The sequence below is a fragment of the Thalassophryne amazonica genome, chromosome 12 (genome assembly GCF_902500255.1).
Source record: "Thalassophryne amazonica chromosome 12, fThaAma1.1, whole genome shotgun sequence".
Taxonomy (NCBI): Eukaryota; Metazoa; Chordata; class Actinopteri; order Batrachoidiformes; family Batrachoididae; genus Thalassophryne; species Thalassophryne amazonica.
Genome location: NC_047114.1, coordinates 69122170 through 69149833, shown reverse-complemented (window position 1 = coordinate 69149833; position 27664 = coordinate 69122170). Strand labels below are relative to the sequence as shown.

At 40.4% G+C, this 27664-nt stretch overlaps 2 protein-coding genes across 3 annotated transcripts in view; one reads left to right on the top strand and one right to left on the bottom strand.

Moving 5' to 3' along the window:
- The window catches only part of rc3h1b (ring finger and CCCH-type domains 1b), a 39819-nt gene extending 14862 nt beyond the window's left edge, over positions 1-24957 (top strand). Inside the window, exons 3-19 of one of the 2 annotated variants that reach the window (XM_034183706.1) lie at positions 4743-4982; positions 5135-5310; positions 5442-5642; positions 5854-5986; positions 7733-7851; positions 8183-8295; positions 8444-8686; positions 8952-9163; positions 13534-13946; positions 14078-14236; positions 14370-14525; positions 17218-17437; positions 18732-18822; positions 18937-19033; positions 19516-19728; positions 19892-19995; positions 20091-24957. In XM_034183706.1, coding sequence (XP_034039597.1) covers positions 4743-4982; positions 5135-5310; positions 5442-5642; positions 5854-5986; positions 7733-7851; positions 8183-8295; positions 8444-8686; positions 8952-9163; positions 13534-13946; positions 14078-14236; positions 14370-14525; positions 17218-17437; positions 18732-18822; positions 18937-19033; positions 19516-19728; positions 19892-19995; positions 20091-20244 — 3044 coding nt within the window. In that variant the 3' untranslated portion in view covers positions 20245-24957. The remainder of the gene's footprint in view (positions 1-4742; positions 4983-5134; positions 5311-5441; positions 5643-5853; positions 5987-7732; positions 7852-8182; positions 8296-8443; positions 8687-8951; positions 9164-13533; positions 13947-14077; positions 14237-14369; positions 14526-17217; positions 17438-18731; positions 18823-18936; positions 19034-19515; positions 19729-19891; positions 19996-20090) is intronic. The other variant, XM_034183705.1, reaches the window with a different exon arrangement.
- Positions 24958-26527: 1570 nt separating this feature from the next.
- zgc:110366 (uncharacterized protein LOC550476 homolog) lies at positions 26528-27362 on the bottom strand. The gene is made up of 3 exons (XM_034182596.1): positions 27168-27362; positions 26726-26785; positions 26528-26623 (listed from the first exon to the last, which is right to left on the bottom strand). The coding sequence occupies exons 1-3, from the start codon at positions 27360-27362 to the stop codon at positions 26528-26530; spliced, it is 351 nt and encodes a 116-aa protein (XP_034038487.1).
- Between the last annotated feature and the right edge of the window lie 302 nt (positions 27363-27664).

Below are 27664 nucleotides of genomic sequence, written 5' to 3'. Positions count from 1 at the left end.
TCTAATTTTAGAGATATTGCGTAAATGCAAAAAAGCAGTCTTACATATTTGTTTAATATGCGCTTTGAATGACATATCCTGATCAAAAATGACTCCAAGATTTCTCACAGTATTACTAGAGGTCAGGGTAATGCCATCCAGAGTAAGGATCTGGTTAGACACCATGTTTCTAAGATTTGTGGGGCCAAGTACAATAACTTCAGTTTTATCTGAGTTTAAAAGCAGGAAATTAGAGGTCATCCATGTCCTTATGTCTGTAAGACAATCCTGCAGTTTAGCTAATTGGTGTGTGTTCTCTGGCTTCATGGATAGATAAAGCTGGGTATCATCTGCGTAACAATGAAAATTTAAGCAATGCCGTCTAATAATACTGCCTAAGGGAAGCATGTATAAAGTGAATAAAATTGGTCCTAGCACAGAACCTTGTGGAACTCCATAATTAACCTTAATCTGTGAAGAAGATTCCCCATTTACATGAACAAATTGTAATCTATTAGACAAATATGATTCAAACCACCGCAGCGCAGTGCCTTTAATACCTATGGCATGCTCTAATCTCTGTAATAAAATTTTATGGTCAACAGTATCAAAAGCAGCACTGAGGTCTAACAGAACAAGCACAGAGATGAGTCCACTGTCTGAGGCCATAAGAAGATCATTTGTAACCTTCACTAATGCTGTTTCTGTACTATGATGAATTCTAAAACCTGACTGAAACTCTTCAAATAGACCATTCCTCTGCAGATGATCAGTTAGCTGTTTTACAACTACCCTTTCAAGAATTTTTGAGAGAAAAGGAAGGTTGGAGATTGGCCTATAATTAGCTAAGATAGCTGGGTCAAGTGATGGCTTTTTAAGTAATGGTTTAATTACTGCCACCTTAAAAGCCTGTGGTACATAGCCAACTTAATAAAGATAGATTGATCATATTTAAGATCGAAGCATTAAATAATGGTAGGGCTTCCTTGAGCATTCTGGTAGGAATGGGGTCTAATAGACATGTTGATGGTTTGGATGAAGTAACTAATGAAAATAACTCAGACAGAACAATCTGAGAGAAAGAGTCTAACCAAATACCGGCATCACTGAAAGCAGCCAAAGATAACGATACGTCTTTGGGATGGTTATGAGTAATTTTTTCTCTAATAGTTAAAATTTTATTAGCAAAGAAAGTCTTGAAGTCATTACTAGTTAAAGTTAAAGGAACACTTGGCTCAATAGAGCTCTGACTCTTTGTCAGCCTGGCTACAGTGCTGAAAAGAAACCTGGGGTTGTTCTTATTGTCTTCAATTAGTGATGAGTAGTAAGATGTCCTAGCTTTACGGAGGGCTTTTTTATAGAGCAACAGACTCTTTTTCCAGGCTAAGTGAAGGTCTTCTAAATTAGTGAGACGCCATTTCCTCTCCAACTTACGGGTTATCTGCTTTAAGCTGCGAGTTTGTGAGTTATACCACGGAGTCAGGCACTTCTGATTTAAAGCTCTCTTTTTCAGAGGAGCTACAGCATCCAAAGTTGTCTTCAATGAGGATGTAAAACTATTGACGAGATACTCTATCTCACTTACAGAGTTTAGGTAGCTACTCTGCACTGTGTTGGTATATGGCATTAGGGAACATAAAGAAGGAAACATCCTTTAAACCTAGTTACAGCGCTTTCTGAAAGACTTCTAGTGTAATGAAACTTATTCCCACTGCTGGGTAGTCCATCAGAGTAAATGTTATTAAGAAATGATCAGACAGAAGGGAGTTTTCAGGGAATACTGTTAAGTCTTCAATTTCCATACCATAAGTCAGAACAAGATCTAAGATATGATTAAAGTGGTGGGTGGACTCATTTACATTTTGAGCAAAGCCAATTGAGTCTAATAATAGATTAAATGCAGTGTTGAGGCTGTCATTCTCAGCATCTGTGTGGATGTTAAAATCGCCCACTATAATTATCTTATCTGAGCTAAGCACTAAGTTAGACAAAAGTTCTGAAAATTCACAGAGAAACTCACAGTAACAACCAGGAGGACGATAGATAACAACAAATAAAACTGGTTTTTGGGACTTCCAATTTGGATGGACAAGACTAAGAGTCAAGCTTTCAAATGAATTAAAGCTCTGTCTGGGTTTTTGATTAATTAATAAGCTGGAATGGAAGATTGCTGCTAATCCTCCGCGCAGGCCCGTGCTACGAGCGTTCTGGCAGTTAGTGTGACTCGGGGGTGTTGACTCATTTAAACTAACATATTCATCCTGCTGTAACCAGGTTTCTGTAAGGCAGAATAAATCAATATGTTGATCAATTATTATATCATTTACTAACAGGGACTTAGAAGAGAGAGACCTAATGTTTAATAGACCACATTTAACTGTTTTAGTCTGTGGTGCAGTTGAAGGTGCTATATTATTTTTTCTTTTTTAATTTTTATGCTTAAATAGATTTTTGCTGGTTATTGGTATTCTGGGAGCAGGCACCGTCTCTACGGGGATGGGGTAATAAGGGGATGGCAGGGGGAGAGAAGCTGCAGAGAGGTGTGTAAGACTACAACTCCGCTTCCTGGTCCCAACCCTGGATAGTCACGGTTTGGAGGATTTAAGAAAATTGGCCAGATTTCTAGAAATGAGAGCTGCTCCATCCAAAGTGGGATGGATGCCGTCTCTCCTAACAAGACCAGGTTTTCCCCAGAAGCTTTGCCAATTATCTATGAAGCCCACCTCATTTTTTGGACACCACTCAGACAGCCAGCAATTCAAGGAGAGCATGCGGCTAAACATGTCACTCCCGGTCCGATTGGGGAGGGGCCCAGAGAAAACTACAGAGTCCGACGTTGTTTTTGCAAAGTTACACACCGATTCAATGTTAATGTTAGTGACCTCCGATTGGCGTAACCGGGTGTCATTACTGCCGACGTGAATTACAATCTTACCAAATTTACGCTTAGCCTTAGCCAGCAGTTTCAAATTTCCTTCAGTGTCGCCTGCTCTGGCCCCCGGAAGACAATTGACTATGGTTGCTGGTGTCGCTAACTTCACATTTCTCAAAACAGAGTCGCCAATAACCAGCGTTTGTTCCTCGGCGGGTGTGTCGCCGAGTGGGGAAAAACGGTTAGAAATGTGAACGGGTTGGCAGTGTACAGCGGGCTTCTGTTTAGAACTACGCTTCCTCCTCACAGTCACCCAGTCGGCCTGCTTTTCCGGCTGCTCGGGATCTGCCAGAGGGAAACTAACGGCGGCTAAGCTACCTTGGTCCGCACCGACTACAGGGGCCTGGCTAGCTGTAGAATTTTCCACCGTGCGGAGCCGAGTCTCCAATTCGCCCAGCCTGGCCTCCAAAGCTACGAATAAGCTACATTTATTACAAGTACCATTACTGCTAAAGGAGGCCAAGGAATAACTAAACATTTCACACCCAGAGCAGAAAAGTGCGGGAGAGACAGGAGAAGCAGCCATGCTAAACCGGCTAAGAGCTAGTAGCTGCGCTAAGCTAGCGGATTCCTAAAAACACGCAAAGTGAATAACGTGTAAATAATTTAGAGGTGATTCAGCAGAGGGAGTGCTTTAGTTAAGGCACGTGAAGATTACACTGTGAAACAAATCGTTAACTAGGTAACTAGATCAATCTAACTGCGCAGATTAAACAGCTAACAGATACAGCAAAACGCCGCTGTGCTCCGGAACAGGAAGTGATACAATACCGCAGTGAGAGCCAACCACCAGTAGAGTTATGTTAAGCTGCGCTGCCCTGATCACCAACATCAGCTTGTTATGGTCCATCTCATTCAATCTCATGTGCACACAGACACACATGGCACTACAAAGTTGAAAGCTTTCCTCCCCACTGAGGAAGCCATGGTTTGTGATGCACTGAATGAATTTTACCAGCGCAAGTCAGCTTGACGGTTGTGTCTATAATCCCTTCTTCCTAAATCTAACATCAACTCACAGTATATTGTATGAAGGGCTGTTAGGCAACGAGGTGTTTCTTAGCTTATTAACTACACACTTTGTGATTAATGTAAATGAATTGCATATATCATTTTTGTGCGGTAGGGAGAGTCTCAAATCTTAAGGTGCATACAGTGTAAAAATATGAGGTGCTCAGAATCACAAACGCAGTGAGCAAAAATAACAACCTCCACTTCCATTTGAAAACAATTACAAAACTATTTTTTAGTTTGCATATTAGGGTTTTTATTTGTTTATTTATGTTTGGCATGATTTTTGAATACAGTGGTTCTCCTGGGACCTCTTCCAAGTTAATTGTTAGCTAACATTAAAACCTGGATGAAAGATGTCACAAATGAAACATTATTTCCACCATTTTAAACATTTAAGAGACGTTTCATTAATAAATGTTAAGGCTTAAATGAGCATTTCTGTGCATAAATCCAATATGTCTACACGTGCATGCACACACACACAAAATGTTTCAGGTATGAGGGTTTAGTTATGTCAAAGCCAAGTTGCATAGATAAGAAAAATAAATAACAGGTGTTTAACTTAAGTATGCCGCAGAACAGTAGGAAGAATGAACTGAGCTGTCTCGATGCCTCACATTTTAAAAACACATTATTTCTTGTGTAATTAATTTAATTAATGGGTTGTTTTGACAGCTGTATTTGTGTGTATGCATACCATGGTAAGAATGTAAAATGCCATTTAAAACGTGCCGCTTCAATATGAAAAGCACATTGCATGCTATGTTTCTGAAAATATTTATGAGCTTATAACTTATCTCGTCAAATCTCTCTCCAGGTGTTGGTCTGAGCAACACAGCCCAGAGTATGCTTAGTCGACCCATGCAGAGAAAGCTGGTAACATTAGTCCACTGCCAGTTGGTGGAAGAAGAGGGCCGTGTTCGAGCCATGAGAGCCGCCCGCTCCCTGGGTGAGCGAACAGTCACCGAACTCATCTTGCAGCACCAGAATCCACAACAGCTCTCCTCTAATCTTTGGGCTGCTGTCCGTGCACGAGGATGTCAGTTTCTCGGTCCAGGTAGATGCATTTTGTCACCTCGTGAGAAACGTGTTTTCTAAAGAAAGCACTCGTATGCTACATGTATGTACGGGGGCTGTTTTTATGAAAATCTTGATTAACAGTTTTCATGTTTATACTCCTCCACACCTCCCACCCTCCCAAACCTCCAGCCATGCAAGAAGAAGCTCTCAAACTCGTTCTTCTTGCTCTAGAAGATGGGTCTGCACTATCCAGGAAGGTGTTGGTCCTCTTTGTGGTCCAGAGGCTTGAGCCACGTTTTCCACAGGCCTCTAAGACTAGCATAGGCCATGTAGTACAGCTCCTTTACAGGGCCTCTTGTTTCAAGGTAGACATCACTGTGAAAGTGAAAATAAAATGCACGCTATACTTTAAAAGTAATGTAGATCTAAAACGCAGCATGTAATAAAAAAAAAACACAGTCTAACTTTCTATTCTTTTTTCACTGTGGTTCAATAGGTGACAAAACGTGATGAAGATTCGTCATTGATGCAGTTGAAAGAGGAGTTTCGCACTTATGAGGCTCTCAGGCGGGAACACGACTCTCAGATTGTTCAGATTGCCATGGAGGGAGGGCTGCGCATAGCACCAGACCAGTGGTCTTCTCTGCTATATGGAGATCAGTCTCACAAGTCACATATGCAGTCTATCATAGATAAAGTATGTAGGAGAGGTTGATGTTTGTGGTTTCTTTGTCTGAATTCCATCTTTTTATCCTCATGCAATTGCATGTATTGTAAAGATTGTTTTATGAGTTCCATTGAATGTGGATGTATCCTGCATCTTATGTGAAATCTTGTCCTTTCTGACCATAAATTCTACAACATGGACACTATAACATTCACTTCCTATTCCTTTATTCACTGCACAGCTACAGACACCAGCATCTTTTGCTCAGAGTGTCCAGGAATTGACAATTGCCCTACAGAGGACAGGAGACCCAGCCAACCTCAACAGGCTGCGACCCCACCTTGAACTTTTGGCCAACATTGATCCCAGTCCTGGTAAGCAGCAAAATAACTTGAGTAAACTTCATGTCTTCGGTGATTCTTTGCAAATGAAGATACCATGTTACACTAGAAAACATTGGAGCCAACATCAGTTTAATCTTAATTTCAGAATGCAGCATGAAAATTCAGATGAAAGTGTCACTTGAAAAGTCTATTAGATTGCTGCCCTCATGTAATTTCACTTGGAAAATACCAAGTTCCATTTTACACTCGTGTCAAAATATGGATCTTGAAGCACCAAAGACGTATTAATATATGTAATTATCTGAAATGCTAAAATATTGGTATCCCAACTGCTTAATTGCTTTGTGATGAGGGTATGTAACCCACCCAACATCATAAGCACTGTTTGGTGAACTTACCACTTTACCGCTACTGTGTGGAAGATGAAAAACAACTTTGGTCAGGTGATAGCAGCTGGGTTGTAATTTGCAAATGAGATATGAATGTTGTAGTTCTCTAGGACCAGTGATGCCAATAGGTAACGTGTTACTCAGTAACGCGTTACACTAATCTAACCACTTTTTTTTTTTTTTAGAAACGAGTAATCTAACTCGTTAATCTTTCCAAATCAGTAATCAGATTGAAGTTACTTCTCAAAGTCAGTGTGCGTTACTATTATTTTTGCATTGTGGGTCGATAGCAGCATTAAACTTGGTCTGTGGGCAGCAGGTCGGGGTTCGACTGAACTGCCCACTTTAAGCGAGCTGTGAGCTTTTCATCCGTGGTTTTCTGCAGCAGCTACGACTCGTCCTCACTTCTTAAAGCGACGCGACGCGCGGTGGAGCAGCTTCTCTTTCCATGACAAAAACTCCTGTAACAGTGAAATGTGCCGTTCATTTTTAAACTGGACGCTGTCTTGATCCAGTATGTCGTCTGACTAGCACAGGAATTGTGAAAAGACGTGGACATCAGCACTTTTCTGGCACATTAAGACAGACGTGCGGAGGAGTTCCACGCGTCGCAAAGCAACGCTGTGATGAAGCCTCACGGGACATGTTCTGGCATGTCCAGCTCATGCACAATCACAATCGGATATTCACACGACTGGAAAGCAACCGGAATCCATCTGAAATCCACCTGAAAGCTGTCCTGAGAGACCAACACCGAGCTGGTTTTGTCCCGCGTAATGAACGGAGCCGTGGCGCGTCCCTCCGCTTTTCTTTCCATGAAAAAAAACTCCTGTAATGGTGGAATGTGCCGGAAAAAGTGCTGATGTCCACATATTCTGCCTTTTTGTGAAAGTCAGACGAGGTCCTGGATCAACAAAGCTTTCACGTTGGAAATGATCTGGTTGTTCCAGCGGGGTGTCAGCCTGTCGATGGGGGCTGGGAGCACGCTGCGCTCTCAGCAGTTGTGGGCCGTCCTTAATGCGGCAGTAACACCCCGTAATCTGTTTAATCCCCATAAAATCTTCCCTCAAAGCCATATTAATTTTTTGAACGGTGTCCACCTGGAGGTCTCTCACAGTTTCTGGAAAAAAATTGATGCAGCAAAGCTCCAAATCGTTCAGACATTTATTCGCAATAAAAAATAGACGAGAGGGGTGGACCACACGTCACTCAAAGCCTGCTCACAGGCGAATGACGCAACCGACAGGCATGAAAAAACTCACGCATGCGCACGAGGGTTCAAGCTTGTCTGACGCAATCACACGTGATTCAAATCCATATGGTTTTTTAAAAAAAATAATAAGGTCGGATACTTTTCTAACAGACCTCGTAATTTCTGTTTCGAAAGATGCTCCCCCTCCTACATGGGAACAACTAGAAAAGGGATTGGTTGCTGTCAAAACAGTGGTGCATGGCCTTGTGGACTTCATTCAGAACCACAGCAAGAAAGGAGCTGATCCTCAGCAAGTGAGTTTGCCTGTTTGGCCTCAGAAACAGTTGGGTTTCAATTTGTGTGTATTGTGTCATTAAAAAAGGCTACAGCCTGAGATTTGTGTCAATATTTATAACTCTGCTAATGTGTGAGTGCGCGATGTACTGATGTCATATACATATACATTAGAGCACTGTGTGTGTGTGTGTGTGCGCGCGCGCGCAGGGTTCTCCTCAGAAATTTATATATTATATGTTATATATTATATGCGCCAGGACAGCGTCACTGTGAACTCTGTCTACCAAAATGATGCTTTTAAGGAGTTTACTTTTGATTCCCTGACTAATTTTAAACATATTTCCTTAGCCTCCCCAGCACAGCAAATACAAGACATACATGTGTCGTGACATGAAACAGAAGGGGGGATGTCCCCGTGGAGCCAGCTGTACCTTTGCTCACTCTCAGGAAGAACTGGAAAAGTGAGTCTGAAAAATATCATTGTGAAAGTTATTTTAATTTTTTTGGGGCGGGGGGCTGGGGGTATTGCTGTTAAGTGAAATCGTGTTTCTCTGTCAAAGTCCATGTATATTTGTCTAATACATTGTTTTGTTGCATTGTGTGTGTCAGGTATCGTAAGATGAACAAGCGTCTGGCAGCTCGCCTCCCTGGCCCAGGGGGGCTTTTGTCTGATGAGGGCCTTCCCCTTGACGTAACAGTGACCAGGAAACCTTCTCCGCTTACCAATGGGAGTGGTGGTCCCTCCTTACCACAGTTAATTGCCCGTGGTACCGACACAGGTGCATATGATCTACGTAAACCTGTCAAAATGGATGGAGGGAGTCCCAATGCTCCAGGGTCACCACCTGATGTGTGAGTTAAAGCATCTTTTGTAGCTTCCAGCAAAATAATTTTAAAGCTGGGAAGTTGCTCCACAAAATTGTAAAATTGTTTCATCTTCCAGATTTGACATAACAAATCTAAGTTCAGTTATAATTAAATGGACACAAAATGAAAAACATAAATCTAATGTGCTGTGCTTTTAGAAGCTGTTTGCTCTGCAATGCACAGTTGCTTCATCCTTTGTTAATCATGTTTTTATTTTCATTCTTTCTTAATTTAACCTTAATTCTTCTAGACTGGATGCTGTTCCCAAATCTGGTATGCCACTCCCACCCCATCCTATGGCTCACACCAGGATACCAGCAGACCACCTGTCTGGCGTGAAACAGATGCCAGTGGTACCCAGAGGTTCACCAATTTATCCACAACAACTGCCTGAGATGTACTACTCTGATACACGTCCGCCACCTTCTGCCTCCCAGTATGAACCCTCACAGTATCCTACAGGTGAGGGCCAAGATGCTGTTTATTACCACAGGATTGTGGGAGATACTATGTTTTGTTTTGTTTTTTTTGGGGGGGGGGCTATGCACCCCCTCAATTTTTAATCCATTTTAAAATAAATACTTGAGTATGGTATAAAATTAAAATGGTAGAACTAAGGAAAGTTTTGGGTTTGTGTAAATAATTGTGTGCAGTGTTTTCATAAACATGCTGTTTGTGTATGAATAACACAGCAAAAAAAATTCACACTCATGAAGGATGATAAATGAGACAAAATGTAATACATTTTACAAATGGTCAAAACACAATCAAATAGAGCATCAGCGTTCACAATAAGAGGCAGCAGGTGGCAATTTCACTGCCCACTACAGGCTTCAACGCCACCTACTCATTAACAGAAAATAAAACAATCCTTTTGTACTACTGCTGATGACTTGTCATTAAGTGCTTCATTCGTAACACTGGTACACACGCAAACGCACATTGTACTTCTGAGTCACATTTTCTGTGCATGAAAGGGCTCTGTGAGATTTCATCAGCAGTGAAACTTTAACTAAATGTCTTAAATCATAGTTTTTTTGTTTGGTTGTATTTTATTTTGTTACAAATTTCATTCATTTCATTTTCATTTATTTATTTATTTCATTCATTTAAAAGAAAAAAAAAACAGAAAAGCAGCAATAAAGCATCTCCATTACCAGAATGAAAAGGAGCAGAGAGAAGAACAAGTCTTATATTTTCTGCCCCTTTTTACAATACAATCTTTCAATATCCAGCGTCATTTTTCAACATTATTTAACAGCTTGTATTTCTTTAAACTTGTCACATACCACTGACTTATTTCATAATTATGACCATTATTAAATAGATTACATCTCTGACGGGTTATATTTTTAAACTTAAAACATTTTATACATTATTAACAAATTACATTTTTTTTTTTTTTTTTTTTACAAATGCTTGACTATGCTCACTTGTGGGACTGACTTTGTGCACACAGCAAGGTATATGGGTGGGGAATGTGGACATGGATATGGCAACTCAGTTGTCACAAGGTTCACCTGTTTTCACACATTTAATACACTCTTTAATCATGAATCCACTCACGTTGTACTCAGTTTTGTCTCTTAATGAGTTAACACTTGTGTCATGTTACAGTACTTCAGCTTCAGCCATACGAAAGAGAAAATAAGTGTGTCTTAAGTCTGGACTTGAAAGTCTCCACAGAATCTGACTGTTTAATTGACGCAGGGACAAAAACGCTCACAATCTGGCTTTTGTACTGTGTGAAAACATTCAGCTGGTTGAACGAAGTCATACTAAATGCTAACGTTTCAAAAACTAAACAAACGATATAAAAAAAAAAACGTGAAAAACTACAGCAAAACGAAAAACGGACAAATTGAGGTTTTCGGTGGCATTCGTTTAAATTTTTCAACAGTTTAAAAATCCTAATGAAGTGCCAGCTGCAGGAACAAAGTTGCGCGAAGGTTGAACGATGCCAGTGAAAGTCAATCAATCAACATTTATAAAGCGCTTTACAGCACCGACTGGTGTCCAAAGTGCTTAACATTAAAAACACAAATTTACAAAATAAAACACATATAAAATAAAATTTTAAAACAACACATAAAAAAAGAACATAAAAATAACAGAACATGTCACCTCCCCACTAAGTGTTAAAAGCCAGTTTAAATAAATAAGTCTTTAACTTAGATTTAAAAAGTGCTAGGTCAGGAATAGTACGTAACTCAAGAGGTAGCTCATTCCACAGTCTGGGGCCAGCTACCGTGAAAGCATGATCACCCCAGCGTTTATATCTTGACCTTGGAACATCTAAGTAAAGCTGGCCAGACGCCCTTAACGTCCTACTGTAGGTGCGCAAAGTTAAAATTTCAGACAAGTAGGGAGGTGCAAGGCCATAAATAGCTTTAAAAACAAACATTAAAATTTTAAAATCAATTCTAAAACGAACTGGAAGCCAGTGGAGTGAGTATAGGATGGGCGCAATATGCTCACGTCTAGAAGTGTTTGTCAAAAGACGAGCAGCAGCCAGATTTCAGAAGAAGTCCAGATTTCTTGTTTTGTTTGGGCTTCGTTGCCCTTCATTAAGTGCCCTGTGACCGGGCCTTAAGAGAACACTGCCTTCTGCACCTCGAGATGCAACAATATTGTTGTGTCTGTTGAGGCACATTAAAAATCATGTTTGTTCTGGGGTCCATGTGAGTTGCTCTGTGTTTCGTTCTTCAGTAAGTTAGTGTTTAAAAGACGTCGCACTGTATTTTAACATTCTGCTTAGCAACATATCGAAGTATTCATGATTGTAAGTACATATGGAAATAATTTGTGGTTGCTGATACATTTTATTGTTTATTAGTAATGGAGAAGCAGAAGCGTTCTGAAACTGAATCAAGATGAAGCAATTTTGTGGCAATGGTTCAGTGTTTTGAAGCATTTGATACAATTAAATATGGCGACATCTGCTGGACAATCTTTAACATAGCATCTTGATATTTTTGACTATATTTTCGTTTAAAGACAAAATATAGAAAGACATTAATAATATAGAAAGACATTAATAATATACTTGTGTTATAATGTGATTGTGCCATCATAAAATACTGTTTATAATAAAGATCTAAATTGAGAAATGCTTGTGCAGCTAGGGACTGTTATGAAAGTAGTTGTATAAAATGATGGTGATTTTGGGCGCTTCAAAGGTGTTTATTTAAACACAAGATCATTTCAGTGGTGTTAGGTTTGAGTCTGTTCCTTTTCTTTGTTGCTATCTCTTTAGTTATGGAGAAGACTCTATCACACAGCGCAGAAGCTGCTTGCGTTTTGTCCAGCTTGTAAAGAGCTGGATAAACAGCTGCCTCCATCCTCCTTATCTCTCCTTGCAAATTCTCTGCATAAAATGGTTCTGGGGAGCATTAGCATGGCTAAAACCCTTCAGCTTCATCCCCCAGACCCCCCGACCAGGGCCCTCTGGACCCCTAGCCATTTTAAGCATTTTTCGTTATATGCCTCTCACATGCCTGATATGTATAGTTTGCACTGGGATACCAGTTAAGCATATGCAAATTATAAAGAAGACAATGCTAATGCAGCCAAGGGTATTTCAGCATTGTTATATTTTTTATTTTTAGAACCACCTGTAATAAATACCACTAATTGGGCAGCGCAGTCTCGTTTGAGGGTGGGCGCTAAAGTGGTAAAATATGACGCATATTACAATTTCTCTACTTCTGGGAACAAAATCACGGCATTCCTCGTGAGTTTTTGGGCAAATTGCACATAAACAAAGTGAAAATGCAAACAAAAAGTGACGATGCGGTGGGAAAGTGGACGTATTAGCTGTGTAGGCTAACACTTACTGACATGACGTCTCCCATTTCCCTCATTTTCCCTTCTCCACTGGGAACCGAAAAAACCCACTTTTTGCGACTGCTTCAGTGATTGCAGCCGGAAAAAAAACAGTACACCATTTTTCCATGTGAAGATATGCTGTGTTTATATTGCACAACGGGAACGGCTGTCCCCATAAGCGGTCAAATCCCGTGGTATCACACAGGGTTCAAACGAGACTGTGTTGCCCTATTACCTACTTTCTGTAATTGTAATTGCACCTGAAGTGTAGCCCAGGGTGCCATGACCACTTTAGTCTTCCCCTGACCATAGGTCAACATGAAGAAATCAATTTCCATGTGCTTCACATACTGTGTTAAGGAGCAACACAGTTCACAAAGAGGAGTTAGAAAAATGGAGCATTATAATAAAGCATTACACCCTATACAAGAAAGTACCTGATCCCCTGCTGGTTTGTCTTTGGCTTTAGGTGGCCAGGGGATCATTGTGTAACATGTCAAAAAGGTTTTGGGATGTATCACAGCTTCACGTTGCTCTGAGGTCATGTGTGGAAGCTGTCTTCTCTGGACCATTAGCCTCCGTCTCTCAGTTATTGAGAAAGCTGGCGCACACATTTGAGCCATTCAACAAATGAAGCAGAAGTAATCACCTGTGCTGGTTTATTTTTATACAGTGTGTTACTGCTACTTTAAAAAGATCTTGGTACTTTTTTCCAGCACTGATTGATAATGAGTAGATTGTATTTATCAACTGTTTGTACCCTGAATTTGGACATTTCATTTTCCTAATCTTTGAGAAAAACAGAGGTGCAGCTTATAACTAAACAAAATCTAGCTAAAGTAGGCGATGGCTGGCTGTCATAGTTTTAAGTAGTTAATGGGAGAATGCCTGAGATAACATAGTGTGTATCTGCAAGTGACTGATAACTTTTTTTCTTCTTCACTGAACACTTGACAATCACTGACAAAATTGAAGACCTTTTGCTGTGTATTATTATTTTTCAGGGTACCCCTACCAGCCACCTCAGTACGTCCCTCGAGGTTACATCCGCAATCCTCCACCCCCCAGTGAGTCTGCAGTAGGTCCTTATCAGGATCCCTACCCTGGTTATGGTCCACCAGACCGCCCCTACCAGGCTCCTCACTCAGGCACCCCCTTCAACTACCCTCACCCTCCACACTATGACACCCGAAGTCGTCATGGGACGTACAGTGGCCAACCACCTCCCCCTCAACCATATCCATCTCAGAGGGATGACCTTGTCAGAATGAGCCCTGTGCCTCTGGATGTGCCCCCACCATCAGCAGGGCAAGCCAGCTCTCTCTATCACCCTGAACCCACTGTTCGTGACAGATACCCACCAGATGGCTATTACCCTCAGGGCACACAGCCTCCACCTATGAGGGCTTATGGCAGAGTGAGTTATTTTTAAATGTTTCTTCATGGTAATGGTTTGCATCAACTGCAAATTAGCATCCTGGAGAAAAAAAAATCCTTGAAAACACAAGTAGTTCACCAGTAATATTCCTTTGAATGTTTGTATCATAGGGGCCAGGATATAGCAGTTCCCAGCCAAGCTTGGATTATCTGCATCGTCGGCGGCAGGAGCTGTTATCTCAGCTGGAGGAAAGGAAGGTCATCTCCCCTCCACCCTTTGCTGCTTCCCCCACTCTTCCTCATCCCTTTCCAAGCGATTACCCTCCTGAGGTAGGTGCTGTTGTAAATGCATTGATTCATATTGATTCACATTCTACTTCCAGGATTAACGAATGCAATACTGCGATCCTTGTAATCGTAAAAACAACAACAATGTTGCCTAATTATCTATGCAAATTGACAGTACGGTGAGGAGAGTTCCAAAGCTTTTGGGAAGTGTCGAGAGTCTGACTATGCAGGACAATATTCCCCATGGTCTTGTGAGACCATTGGCTCTTACATTGGTTCAAAGGATGCCAAACCCAAAGAAGTGATGGTTCCTGGTACCATGGAGATGATGGTGAGTCCACATTGTTGCCAGAAAATATTCTGCTGTTTCTCTTGTAAACATTTGAATTAGCAGCATACAATATAGCCTCAAACGTTTGTCATGATATTTCAAGGACATTTGCGATAATATTTAGGAATGATATAGAAAAAGATACTAAACAATTGGAGGCCGACACGCTGCCCTCACTTTTAGACATGATTAGGTTTGTGCATGTGTACAAGAACATAAATGCAAAATTATATAATTTGAAGGTAATTGAAAATATGCTTAGTGGAAACATATTTAAAAACACACATAAATATGGCAATATTGAACAGGACTTCCTTATTAATTGCAGTTGATGCAAATGATAACTGTAGACCCCATGCAGTCATGTGACCCAGCCACTTCCCAACGCCATGTTGCTGGCCATGTGCAGTGCTTCCAGGATTATTTACATGAGAAACAACGTATATGCTGCAAACTGTGGGAGAAGCTTACAGATAAACTCATCATGTCTGAACCTGATAGTGGAGTAAGCGAACATACCAGGCATCTTTCTGGTGCTGAATTACAGCGGTACAAGGAGAAAATTGCTGTTTTGTCTGGTGGTACACGGCACCGGGCATGTTGTTTTCTTTGTTGACTGCACCTATAGCGACATTATCACCCCACGTGTAAATACACTCAAGACTTAAGTTAATTGAGGATTGCAGACTTACATATTTATAAACGTATTTAGTGATAATGCTTGTCATTGACTTTATTGAATTTTGTGTGTGCTGCTGTGGATTGTGGACCAAAACTCAGCCACGTCCTGTCACGGCTTCCGTATCGAAATGAATAACATTTTCATTATGCGTTTTGTTTTTTTAATTTTACTATTTCTAACCCTATCCTTCGTGATAATGTTCGGCATTAACTTTATTGTATTTTGTATTTGCTGCTATGGGATTGTGGAGGAAAACTCAGGCAATTCTCTCTCTCTTTTTTGGGGGGGGGGGGTTCTTCATTGTCCCGTCACAGCTTCCGTAATAAAAATGAGTTAACATTTTCAAGATGCGGTTTTTTAATTTTATTTTGCTATTTTGCTGTTTCTAATGCTACCCTTAGTGATAATGTTTGTCATTAACTTTATTGAATTTTGTGTTTGCTGCTGTGGGATTTTTGGGCAAAAGCCAGTGCTCTGTGTCCACTGGAATCCTGTAGAAGTTCACATTCTCCTTCGGTCCACGTCTGCTGTGACAGTGAACTGCACAAGTCTCTGGCATGGTTTATTGGTGGAAAAAAAACTGCGAAAAACAGAGGAAAGATGAGTTGAGATTGCTTGTTTACACAGCCCAGCGTATTGTGACCGGTGTTCTGATGAGATGTCATTCCTGTTTAGAGGTCAGCCCTCCATGCACTTCTCTCTCCCCAGACATTCACACCTCCCCCCGTCGGGTTTATGTGCCTCTCTTTACCATGTTGAACTCCCCGACCAAGCGACCGAGGAATGAAAATACAACAGCAATAAGTGTCTTTTCAATTTAAAAAAAATTAAAATTTGCATGTGCACGCTGTATTTACAGCACAATATTGTCGGGACGCGGAACTGTCGATTTATGCAACGAGACGTACAATTCGACAAGATCGCACATCTCACCAGAACACCGGCTAAACTTGACCTTCGCCTGTGTGTGGCACCCCTGCACGTGACATGTGACATCCTCGATTGGACTTGCAAGTTAGTACAGTTTCAGCTAATTTAGTGGGCAATGATCCGTTGTTAATTAGTGCAAAATAATGTCACTGCTGATTGTATAAAGCAGAACATTGCTATTAGTTAAGGGCATCAGTTTTGCAACTGTCAGATTCCTCTGTCTGAAGGTTAATTTTGGGTGGAGGGTCTGTGGCCCCAGACAAACAAGACTGCAGGCCGCCAGTGCGTTTATGCTGGTTTAAATCCAGCTTGAGTGAGTGTCGCTCTTCCTACCATGCTAAAACCAGTCAGTTTCACCGACAATACAGCTGAGCTTCGGTATGTACATGCACGCACAGCAGAACCTGTTTGTGAATAGCTGTGAAGATCTCTCACACTTCAAAACCAGTTGACCTCAACAGTGAATGGATTTTAAAACCTTGCAGCATGCTGTCTGCAGTCTTACAATCTTCATTTCAGTCAGGTGTGCCGCACTTGTGCCCTCAGACTGACGCTTGCTCTCCACTCGCCCACTAAAACACCAGTACAGCTGACAGAAATATTACAGGACTTGCTTATTTTTGCAATGCTAATTAACAACTCTAGCAGATGACTCTGCTTGACATTATAAACCAGGAGAGGAGAAGCATTGCCAACCAAAGAAAAACACAAAAGAAATGGAAAAAGAAAAGTGGGCAGCTTGTCAAACACACCAGCGCCATCTTGCTACTCCCCTATTCTGTAACAGAAACTCAGCTGTTTATATCACGATATGACACTTCTTTTATCCCATAAACATTTATACAGGTATTATCATGGACAGTATGATGTGGCACAGCTCTGTTTCTGATCATAGAAATAATCAGTATTGTAGCTGCGTCTTGATGTTTTTCAACAATAAAAGTCAATAATAATACAAAAAACATAAATAAAAAATACACAAAAAAATTGTCACATTGCAAGTCTGTGTTTCTTCCTCTGAGCTTTACATACAGCACCATTGTTTTTTGTCTGACTGTTTCCCTTTTCTTACTCTGTAAGAATGTGGACACTAAAAGTTTGAGGGAACCTTCGCTGGAGGCTCGGAGGGGTACCGAAGTCAAGGATGATGATCCCATTATCCCGTTTGGCCCCCAGCCCACTGTGTCACGCTTTGGTGCAATCTCCCGCACTTCAAAAACTGGATACCAGACCACTGGCCCTGTACAGGCCATGGCCTCTACTTCCCAGAACCCAAACTCTAAACATATGGCCATGGCAGGTAAGAAACCACATGCATTGTATATAACTTTTAATTGAACCCAGGTCCTTCTTTCTGTGAGGCAAGAGTGCTAACTACTGCACTATCCGACACCACTGTAGCATAATTCTCCAGGATGGGGGAACACCTCCTTCCACACATCTCTCTCCAAATATTGATATTTGGTTTCCCCCCCCCCCCAAAAAAAAACTCTAATATTGCCAGGTTTGGACTCTGGGTTGCAGTCCTGATGGCAGTGAAGGCCAGGCCTTCACTACAGCTATTGTGGCATGGTGACTTCAGCTTTGTGTTTAACAACTAAAATCCATATTCAGTTGTTCACGTGATTGACAGCTATTGCAGACTGCTGTAGTTCTTTGCCTTTGTCAACTTTTGGGGTGCGTTTATAAGATGGTTTGGGTCATTCTGCATGTGCACAAGGAAGTGCCTTCCAATTACTTTTGGGCATTTTAGCTGAAGAATTATACTCAGTGTGAGCAGATAATATAACCCTGTGTACTTCAGAATTTATCTTTTTGCTTGTCATGTCATCCATTGTTGTTTGTTTTATTTTATTTTTATTGTAGATTTTCAAACTCTGATTCAGCTGCACCATCAAGGTGTTTGATTCAGTTGATTGGATTGCTCTTTGGGACATCCTGAGAATTTGTGGGATCCCCAAGAAGTTGCTGGACCATATAGCTAGCCTGTACACAGATACTGTGAGTGCTGTATGAAGTGGAGGCAGAGACATTTGGTCACATTTCACAAGATGGTCCATAAAGTGTTACAGGGGCCAAAACTTCCTTTTTTTTTTATTTAATATGTGATTCACCTTAATTTATATTTTAAAACGCTATGTTTCAAGCTCAGATCTGTTTTAAATAAAGCTAAAACCAATAAATTTCACATAAAAATACAATGTAAATGTGAAAATTTAAAGCCGTTTTTCTCCCGTTCTACTTTTCTGTAAAATAACCTAACATCTTGGAGATTTTTTATGCTGTTTACTTCAAATTTACAGAGTTCACTTTGTTTGCGTGTAATTTGCCCAAAACCTCAGAGAAAATGCTATCTTTTTTCCCCGGAAGTAGAGAAATTACATCATATGTGTCAAATTTGACCCCTTTGGTACGAGGTCTCTCAGGAGGATCCCTGGTTACTGCTGTAATGACTGTGTCACAGATACACCTGCCTGCCTCCTGTAGGTGTTCTTCATTTAACCAATTGTTGTAAAGAAGGTTTCTATTACCAGGAAACAAATCTTCACATAGCATGAACACCCCCCAAATATTTAACCATCTTCTTTTTGCAGAGTACTCATATGTAAGCCATGGAGCATGGGGTGGAACTTCTTACCCCTCCCATCAGACCGCCTCCTCCTCTCAGGGACATTTTAGTGAGCGGTGTGTATGTTATTGTTATTATTATTAAACACATTGATTGTGTATGCAGGTAAATATGAGAAACACACTTTCAAGAGGCTAAAGTAATGACGTCTTTCACTGTCGCCATTGCAGCCTAACTTTGGCAGCCTCAGACAGAGAACAGTTGAAGATTGAACTGCAGCAGGTCAACCATCAGATCAACCAACAGACGCAGATGCACAGCATGGAGGTACTTATACTTTGTGTTTTTGTATTTTTCTTTGTTTGTAGTTGTTAGCAGGAGTGGCCTTGTTTGACCTGGGCAGCTCATGCTGCTGAAATATTATTAGTAGCGTTTACGGTCTTCCTCTAGCTTGGTGGAATTTATAATTTATTTGCTATCCACCGGTTGCTTCAGCAGTAGTCGTATGTGCTTTGATGTATTGTGTTCACTGGGTAACATTAGACCGTTGCTACCCAGTGAGTGATTTTTTTTTTTTTATTAAATAGTTAATGCACCTTACAGTTACAGCTTTGCACTGCCTCATGTCCCTGCTCTCATTTGGTGGAATTGTAGTGTCGAGCAGTTGACACTCATAACACCTAGCTGTCTCTAGATTACATTTTGTGAAGTATAATATGCACTTTGCAGTCAGTATATTTTCTTGGTAATGCGACACATTTCAACACATCCTTCATCCTGTCATTTTTATCTTCTGTCTCTTATTACAGGCTGCCAGTAACTCATTACTGCTGCAGAGAGATGCCAGTGCACTGCCAGGGCAGCCTGTGCTGTCCAACCAGGGCCAGCCAGCAGCAGCCCTACAGCAGCCCAAGTGGCCAACAGGGGGAGTAAGTGCAGCAGCTGTCTCCAGTGAGCAGCTCAGCCTGGAGCTCCACCAGGTGGAGCGAGAGATCGGCAAGAGGACCCGTGAAATGGCAATGGTGAGGGAGGGCAGACTGAGCAGGGATTCTTGAGCCCAGTTCAGTTAGGCCACAGCAGAATTGATAGTCCATCATATCACACTGTATGTGGATGATACAGAAAACATTGTGTATGTCTTTGAAAATCCATGAGAATTCAAAGCTGTTGTTATTTGTACCCCAGGAGAGCCAAGTAGCGCATGACATGCAGCAGTACAAGATGAAGCCTGCAGAGAATGGACAGCCTGAGCACAAAGGTCAGCTGGAGGACATGTCTCTGGCCCTCAGGTGAGCCAGCACATCAACACCGCTGGGCTGAGCATGTTGAACTGCCGTGTTCCTTTCCCCTGCCTTCTCACCCGGTTCCTCTTTTCTCACTTAAGCGAGGTGTCAAACGGCTCCAGCAGTCTGCAGGAAAGTGTTGTGGGCGGGTCCATGCTGTCACTGGCGAATAAGGCGTCTACATTGAGCCTGTGTTCTGACTCGGGTGCCGGCGGTTCAGAGCTGCAGAAGAATGGCGTCCATTCCTGCTCGTAGGCAGCACACTCTCAAACTCAGAATGCTCATTTGAAAGCATGCACAGGCAAACATACACCCATTCTGTTTAGAAGATGAGCAGTATCTGCCGTGATAGAAATTTTCTTTCTTTTTGTTCTGTGAATGAGCTTTTTTAATGACTTTCCTTGCCTGGAAACCAAGGCATATAACATTTCTTGTGTGTGCATTTTGTTTTGTGTGCGTGTGTGTGCTTTTCTTTTTGGGGGGGTTATTGTATCGCAAGGTCACTATAGATTCTACTAGGAAGGGCAAATGGTGGTGATGTTGATACTGGTATGTAATACTGTTCAAGAGGGCAGGCCGATGACATATATTTGAGCACAGAAGAGGCTTGATTTAGTTCTATTTTACATAGGTATGTAAATAAACGGTTACATGCAGAGCACTGTCACATATGCACTGTGAGAACATATATGTTCATCACTTCTTACAGGTGATGTTCCATGAAGTTATTGTAGGCGAGAGAAAAAAATGTGGCACTTGGTGCTCACCCCCAGAATCGTTTAAAACCATCAGAATTGGTTGCCCAGATTCAGAGGGTCTGAGAAGGGAAATGCAATCAAATATTAAGTCAGTATTCATTTGAAATTCGGACTCAAATCAGCAAGGTTGGCTTCTTTTTTTTCCCCCCCTCGACCCATTTGTACCTCATGCACATGCTCACTCGCCGCGAGAAGAGTAATTTTAGTAGTGCATTTTATGAATACATCACGTCTGTTTCATACTTGAAAAGTGGTATGTTATATATTTAATTGAGGCATTCTGTTTTAAAGATTGCGAAAAAGTCTTTTTGATAATGAGCTTTCTACATGTTTTCTACAAGGGAATATTCTCTGCGCTTCTGACCTGACGTGGGTTCGGCCGCGGTGCCTTTCGCCTGTGTGCTCTGAAGGGCTGGCGTTTAGTCCCAGTCTGGTTTTATTGTGAAGTCCTTCAAAGCATGTTTAAATAAAGAAAATTTTATTTATGTATATATATATATATATTTTAGTTTTTCAAAATACACACACAAACCCAAGTGAAAGGGTGCATTTTCTGCACCAGGAATCTATTGAATCCTGCATTTGATGTGAATGTGACTGTCAGGGTGAATAAGGATTTCCCTCCTCAGAGCCTCTCATCTGGTCACACAAAAGGCCTCCCCATTGGGATTATCTTGTCATTTGTTCTCCTTAACTTCTATGAAGTTGCCTTCCCTTGTGTCGTTTTAGTTTTGTGTTACTTTTCATGCTCTACGTTGTTGTGATTCGGGGGTGTAGCTTACCTCGTGATGGCTTGACAGAACTTCTATTACAAAATGGTTAACTTCAAAGCATTTACTTGGATGTTTTTTTTTTTTAAGAACCTTAATTTATGGAAAGGCCATAACTGTTGTAGCGTTTTTAGCTGCGCAGCACATTTGAAATTAAGTGTACAGTTGAGGATAATAGTACTTGTTGCAGAATTGGAAACGAGGAATTTTTCTTTACATTTCCTGATATGAAATTTAAAGAATGTAAATTTCTCCTGTATTTGAGTACTAGAATGATCATGTTTTTGTTTTTGTTTTAACTCACAGCTTGTTGTCATCACCACCACCATTATCGCTTTTATTGCCCTCTCCATGTTTACCTCTGAAGCTCAACAAAGCTTTTTTGCCTTCTGTAAGCAATTAACGTGACTGTCTACAATTTCAGTGCTCTGCCAGAAGCTAGTTACTGTGCTTTAACGGTTGGAGGATAGAGGTGGCGCTGTATGTTGATCGTAGTCGAATGCAGAACTTTCATTTTTGTCAGATGGGGCGTACTGAAAAACTGACAGTTTGGAAAATTCCCTAACCCAAATGTTGTCAGACATCTTCCCTGATTCATTCGAAGAGCATCTCTTCCACTTGATTGGTAATGTGGTAGCGAATAATTAGGGCGGGTTCTTTCTGGGGGGTTTTGTACCTCCACACCCACCCCCCACACCCCCCTTGCTGCATTTATTATTTGGTACACAGTTCACTTATGTGAGTATGTATACATACATTAATATACTAAAGCACTATTAATGTGCCACCTCTTATTCTGCTTGCTCAGCATTTATATTAAATGATCTCTACTTAGAATCAGCTTTTTTTTTCTTTTTTTTTTTCAGTCTACTGGTTGCCAACACAGACTTTATCCTTTCCCAGATGAAGGACTTCTGTGTGCATTGATGTTAGATCACTTAAACGTTTGTGTTCAAACAGAGATGTTCTTTATGGACTTTGCTTCCAAAGAAGACTAAATTCTGTATCTTTGGAAAATTTATGGAGACATTTGGTGTGTATTACATTGTATTGTAGATAAAGTACATGACTTAAGGTTGCGTGCGCCGCCCCCCCCCAAGAACAAGAGATGTGTGCTGTACTGCATGATAGTGTTTGAGGTATTAGGAAAAAAATAAGTGTTGGGGTTGTTTCCCACCCCCAATGGGAAGCTTCAGGAAGCCTCTGATGAAAGGTTGGCCTTATTTCCTCTTACGGTGGTCCTGATTCTTCTACGGCAGCATGAGGTGACTGGAAAAATATTGACATTGTATTGGCTTCATTCACTCATTCAGATGAACTCCAACAGATTGTCCTCCTTTGAGACAGCATCCATGCAGTAATGAAGATTTAAAGTAAGATGTTTTATGGTTAATGCGATGGCTAAAGCTGGATGTCTAGTCTTAATTCCCCCAAATCCTTTTGATTCTGCAGTATTTGACAAAATTGTTCGACAAAATCTGACAGTCTTAAATGGATCATCTGGTTTAGTCATTTATTCAAAGTCACACTAAGTTTGTTGGAATTTTTTAAGGATTCAGAGAAATTGATGTTCCGGCCTCATTCTGTTGTGGTCATGTTTAATAAATTGAGATCAATGAATCTCATGCAAAGAAGGAATACAGTCAGATCTAGAAGTGTTTGGACAGTGACAGTTCTTGGAATTTTGCCTCTGTACACCACCATAATGGAGTTGAAATTAAACAGTCAAGATGTGCTTGTAGTGTCAAATTTCAACCATGTAGGAAGGTCAGCCATTTTTATACATAGCCCCTGCATTTTCACAGCCCACAATAAGTAATTGAAGAAAATAAATATACACATTATTTTATACGTCATCACTTTCACAGCTAGTTTTCTTTAGACACATCAGGATATGAACACATTTTCCAAGTCACTAAATATCAATATCTATACTTCATTTGCCTCAAGCAATAAGAAATACAACCAGTGTGGTATTCTTTAAAATCTGCGTGAGAAGGCAGTTCTTGAAAAGTGACTGACCATGCAAGGAGACAAGTGAGGAAAGTCATCGGGACACCCATTACAACTTTGAAGGAATTACATGGTTCTGCTGCGATTGTAGAAACTGTATACTGCGTCTTCTGTCTGTTGCATCATCAGTTATACAGCTTTATGGCAGAGTGGAACAGCGAAGGATTTTCTTTAAAGAAGACTTGAAATTTCAGCTGCGGTTTACCAGACGGTACATGGGGGACTCCAGCTTGGATTTGATTGATTTTCCTGGGTTGAAATCCATCTCAATTCCACTCCACCATGAAGCTGTGACTGTTGATTCAACAAGCAGAAGTTGTATTATCCAGATTTTCCAGTTACATCCTCAAAAGCCGATAACCCCTTCAGAGTTGTAAAGCGTGTCTTTGTGGCTTTTCTCACTCATCTTCCTTGCACGGTTCTTCAGTTTTTCTGAACTGCCAACTTGACAAAGATTTACCATAAGGTATTGTTCCGTTTTGTGTTTCTTAATGAATGATACAAATGAAGTCCAAGACACATGACTTGGAAATGTTCAAGTATCCATCTCCCTCAAAAAAAAAAAAAAAAAAAGCCCCTGGCTATTCAAGCTGTAATTTGTATTCACAGTTCTGTTTGTATTTAGTTTGTTCAGTTAGTTATCTTGATTGTCTCCTGTAAACTCCACTGCACCGAGGCAAAATTACAAATATTGCTGTCTAAATACTCGTGGACTTGACTCAGTATTTTGTGGAGCTTCATTCTCTTCAAGTGCGAGTCAACCAAAAATCTATGCTGATTCTGCGTGATCGTTTCACTGGTCTGAGGACCCATCTTTAGCTTAAAATGTGGTGATTTATTATGTAGCAAAGACCTTCATTTCATTCTTGCTGTGTGCGTTTTTTTTTGTTGTTTTTTTTTTAGTGTAAGTGCTGCCGGCCTCTTCTAGACCTATCAAATGAACCCCTCCGCTCCCTCCTGTGACCACTGAACTCTGTTACTGCTGTTCAAGGTTCAGATTTTATTCCCGGACTTTCTGGGGAATTTCACAAACTGTTTTTTTTTATATATATATACAATTACACCCTTGTAAAATATCTCTTAAATTAAGGTACAGGTTTGATTTCAGCAAGAAAAATTTTTTATATGTATATTATACTCCATTAAGGAATGTCTAGAATTATCTTCCTCCAATGTGGATGTAGCCATTATAACGCCATTTTATGACTTTGTAAGAGAATTCACTGTGTGAAAATTGGTTTGCATTTTTGTATAATACAATCTGCTTTTTGTTTTGTTTTGTTTGATAAGAGAGAGAGGTCAAACTGGAAGTTTGATGAATGAAAAAAAAATAAATAAAAGAACCTGTGAAATTGAGTAAACAAAAACTTATGTACAACAGTGATTCTAAGATGAGGGGAAAGAATTAAAGGTTATTGCTAACTGAATGTTTGTGTCTTCATTTTGCACGGTCGCTGCAGGTTGAAATAGAAGATCTTTAAAGTGACATTCTCAGAACACATCCTGGTCATTGTTTTGGTTCTGAAACAGGAACCATTGAAAGGCCTACATGGATGTCGTGATTCTTGTATTTTTATCAAAAAGAAGACCTGAAAGTTCAACTACAATTTGCCAAGAGGTACACCTGCGATGCAAGCCTAGATTTGATGTTTTGGTGAAAGAAAATCCTCCTGTGTACCACTTCATCATGAAGCTGTATAACTGGGGATATAAAATGCAAAACATGCATATGCACAATTTCTCCAGTCACAGCCAGAGAAGCCGAAAATGTCGTCTTGGTGGCTTTCCTCACTCTTCTCCTTCGTGGACAGTCACTCAGTTGTTGAGAACTGTCTACTCCATGCAGATTTACCACAGAGTAACATACCATTTGTATGTCTTCATAACTGATATAAATAAAGTCCAAGACACATTCAGTGACTTGGAAATGTTCATGTATCCATCCCCTGACTTGTCTGAAGAAAACTGGCAATTAAATTGATTATTTACATGTATTGTACCAAAGGGGCCCATTATTTATGCAACCCCTCATCTAGGCTTTTATATTTTTAAATGATTTATATCAAGTTGTAGAGATTGACTTTCAGTTTGAGTCTAAGGGAGATAATTTCAGAGATTTTTTTTTTTTATATTGAGAAGCCCGATTTACTTTTTGTATTTAAAATGCCATAAACAAATTAAAATGCATGAAATACCAAAGGGCTGAATACTTTTGCATATACATACACACACATACACAGTGGTATGTAAAGGTTTGGGCACCCCTAATGTTTTCCATGATTTTCCTTTATAAATCATTGGTTGTCTGGAGATATGTATACACACACGCACACCCTGAGCATCCGGAAAGTATTCACAGCACTTCACTTTTTCCACAATTTATGTTACAGCCTTATTCCAAAGTGGATCAAATTAATTTTTTTCCTGAAATTTCTACACACAATAACCCCATAATGATGATTTGAAAAAGTTCCTTTTAAGATTTTTGCAAATTTATATATTAAAAAAAAAAAACCCTAAGAAATCACGCGTACATAAGTATTCACAGCATTTGCCATGAGGCTCAAAATTGAGCTCAGGTGCATCCTATTTCCACTGATGATCCCTGAGATGTTTCTACAAGTTAATTGTCCACCTGTGCTAAATTCAGTTAATTTGACATGATTTGGAAAGGCCCACACCTGTCTACATATAAGGTCAGACAAAACGGAAATGTTACACTTCAGGAACCAAACACACACAGAGTCCTGTTATCACAAAAACCGATGGCCCAAAAGATAAGCATTAGAGGTGAAGAGCAAAATCCCAGTTAAATGGACTACATTTTGGGGGGTTAGCGCATGTTGATGGAAGATCAGCCGCTAACAGAGACGTTGCCTTGATTTTGTGCACATGATGGTGCCCAACCCATCAGTCGGATCTCAACACTTCCCATATGGATCCCACATGTCCCAGTTCTGGAAGGACTCTTCTAGTTATTAATGGGTTTCTGCAAGGTTACTCCACGTTTGCCGGATTCCAGCTCACATGTCTCCCATCATGCAGCTTTTTCAAAGCTTCCATGTCTGCCTCCTCTAGTTGGAAATCAAACACCTGTGAGTGAAAAGAAGAACGAAAGAAGGGACGAGTTGGGTCGGAAAGAAAGACAATGGGTCACTCTAATGTCAAACCAGGATTACTGTTTGAAGTAGTCACCTGACAGTTTTGTAGCACATGCTGCTTTTTGGTGGACTTTGGTATTGTAATGGCTCCATTCTGAGAGGATAAAAGAAAGAAAGGAGGGTTTGATTTGTTAGGAGATATTTCAGTTGTAGATTGGATTGTGGACAACAGACTAATCAGGGCTTCATCTCAGGCTTTGTGAAACACTGATGAACGGTTGCCAGCATTTTCTGACATTATATGGACCAAATAACTCATCAATTAATTGAGAACGTAACATTAATTGGTGACAAAAAATTAATTGCAGTCTTAATTTATTAGTAGTGGCATGAAAGAACAGTAACTGCTTTTTTCACATTAACACCAATTCTGGCAAAATTCTATCTTACATTTTATATTATTACATTTTCACTGTATTAAATATTACTACTTCTGCACAACATAATTTTAAAAAGGGTTATTTTTCTTTTCTTACCTGTATGCTCCAGCGGATACAGATCTGAGCAGGTGTTCGGTCATACTTCTCCGCAAGCTTCACAATAGTGGGGTCATTTAGGACTTGACCTTTGGCCAAAGGGCAGTACCCCTCAAATGCGATTTCTTCTTGGCGGCAGGACTCTATCAGCTGATTGGGCTGCTGGAACAGATGATACTCCACCTGATGGATCATTAACAATTTCTGCAAGTTTCACACTCACTGGTACCGTATTATCAAGTGTTTTTACTTAATTTAGACACTTAAAAGCTTAATTATCACCAGATTTAACTGACATAATCCACTGTAAAAAATACAAGAAGTTGAGCCGACTTAAAAATGGAACGCAACTAGCTGCGAAAGGTTTTTAAGTTCTCAACTTCAGGCCTGATAGTTGTGCTGACTTGTTGTAAGTAGGTGTTTGAGTTCAGAGGACGTCAAGTTGACTCATCTTTGAATTACAACTAGCAACTCGGGTTTGATTGAACTCATAACCT

Coding starts and splice junctions, on each gene's coding strand:
- zgc:110366 (XM_034182596.1), bottom strand. CDS start 27,362: ATGATCCATCAGGTGGAGTATCATCTGTTCCAGCAGCCCAATCAGCTG. Junction 26,786..27,167: donor GTATCCGCTGGAGCATACAG/GTAAGAAAAGAA, acceptor TTATCCTCTCAG/AATGGAGCCATTACAATACC. Junction 26,624..26,725: donor ATGTGCTACAAAACTGTCAG/GTGACTACTTCA, acceptor TTTCACTCACAG/GTGTTTGATTTCCAACTAGA.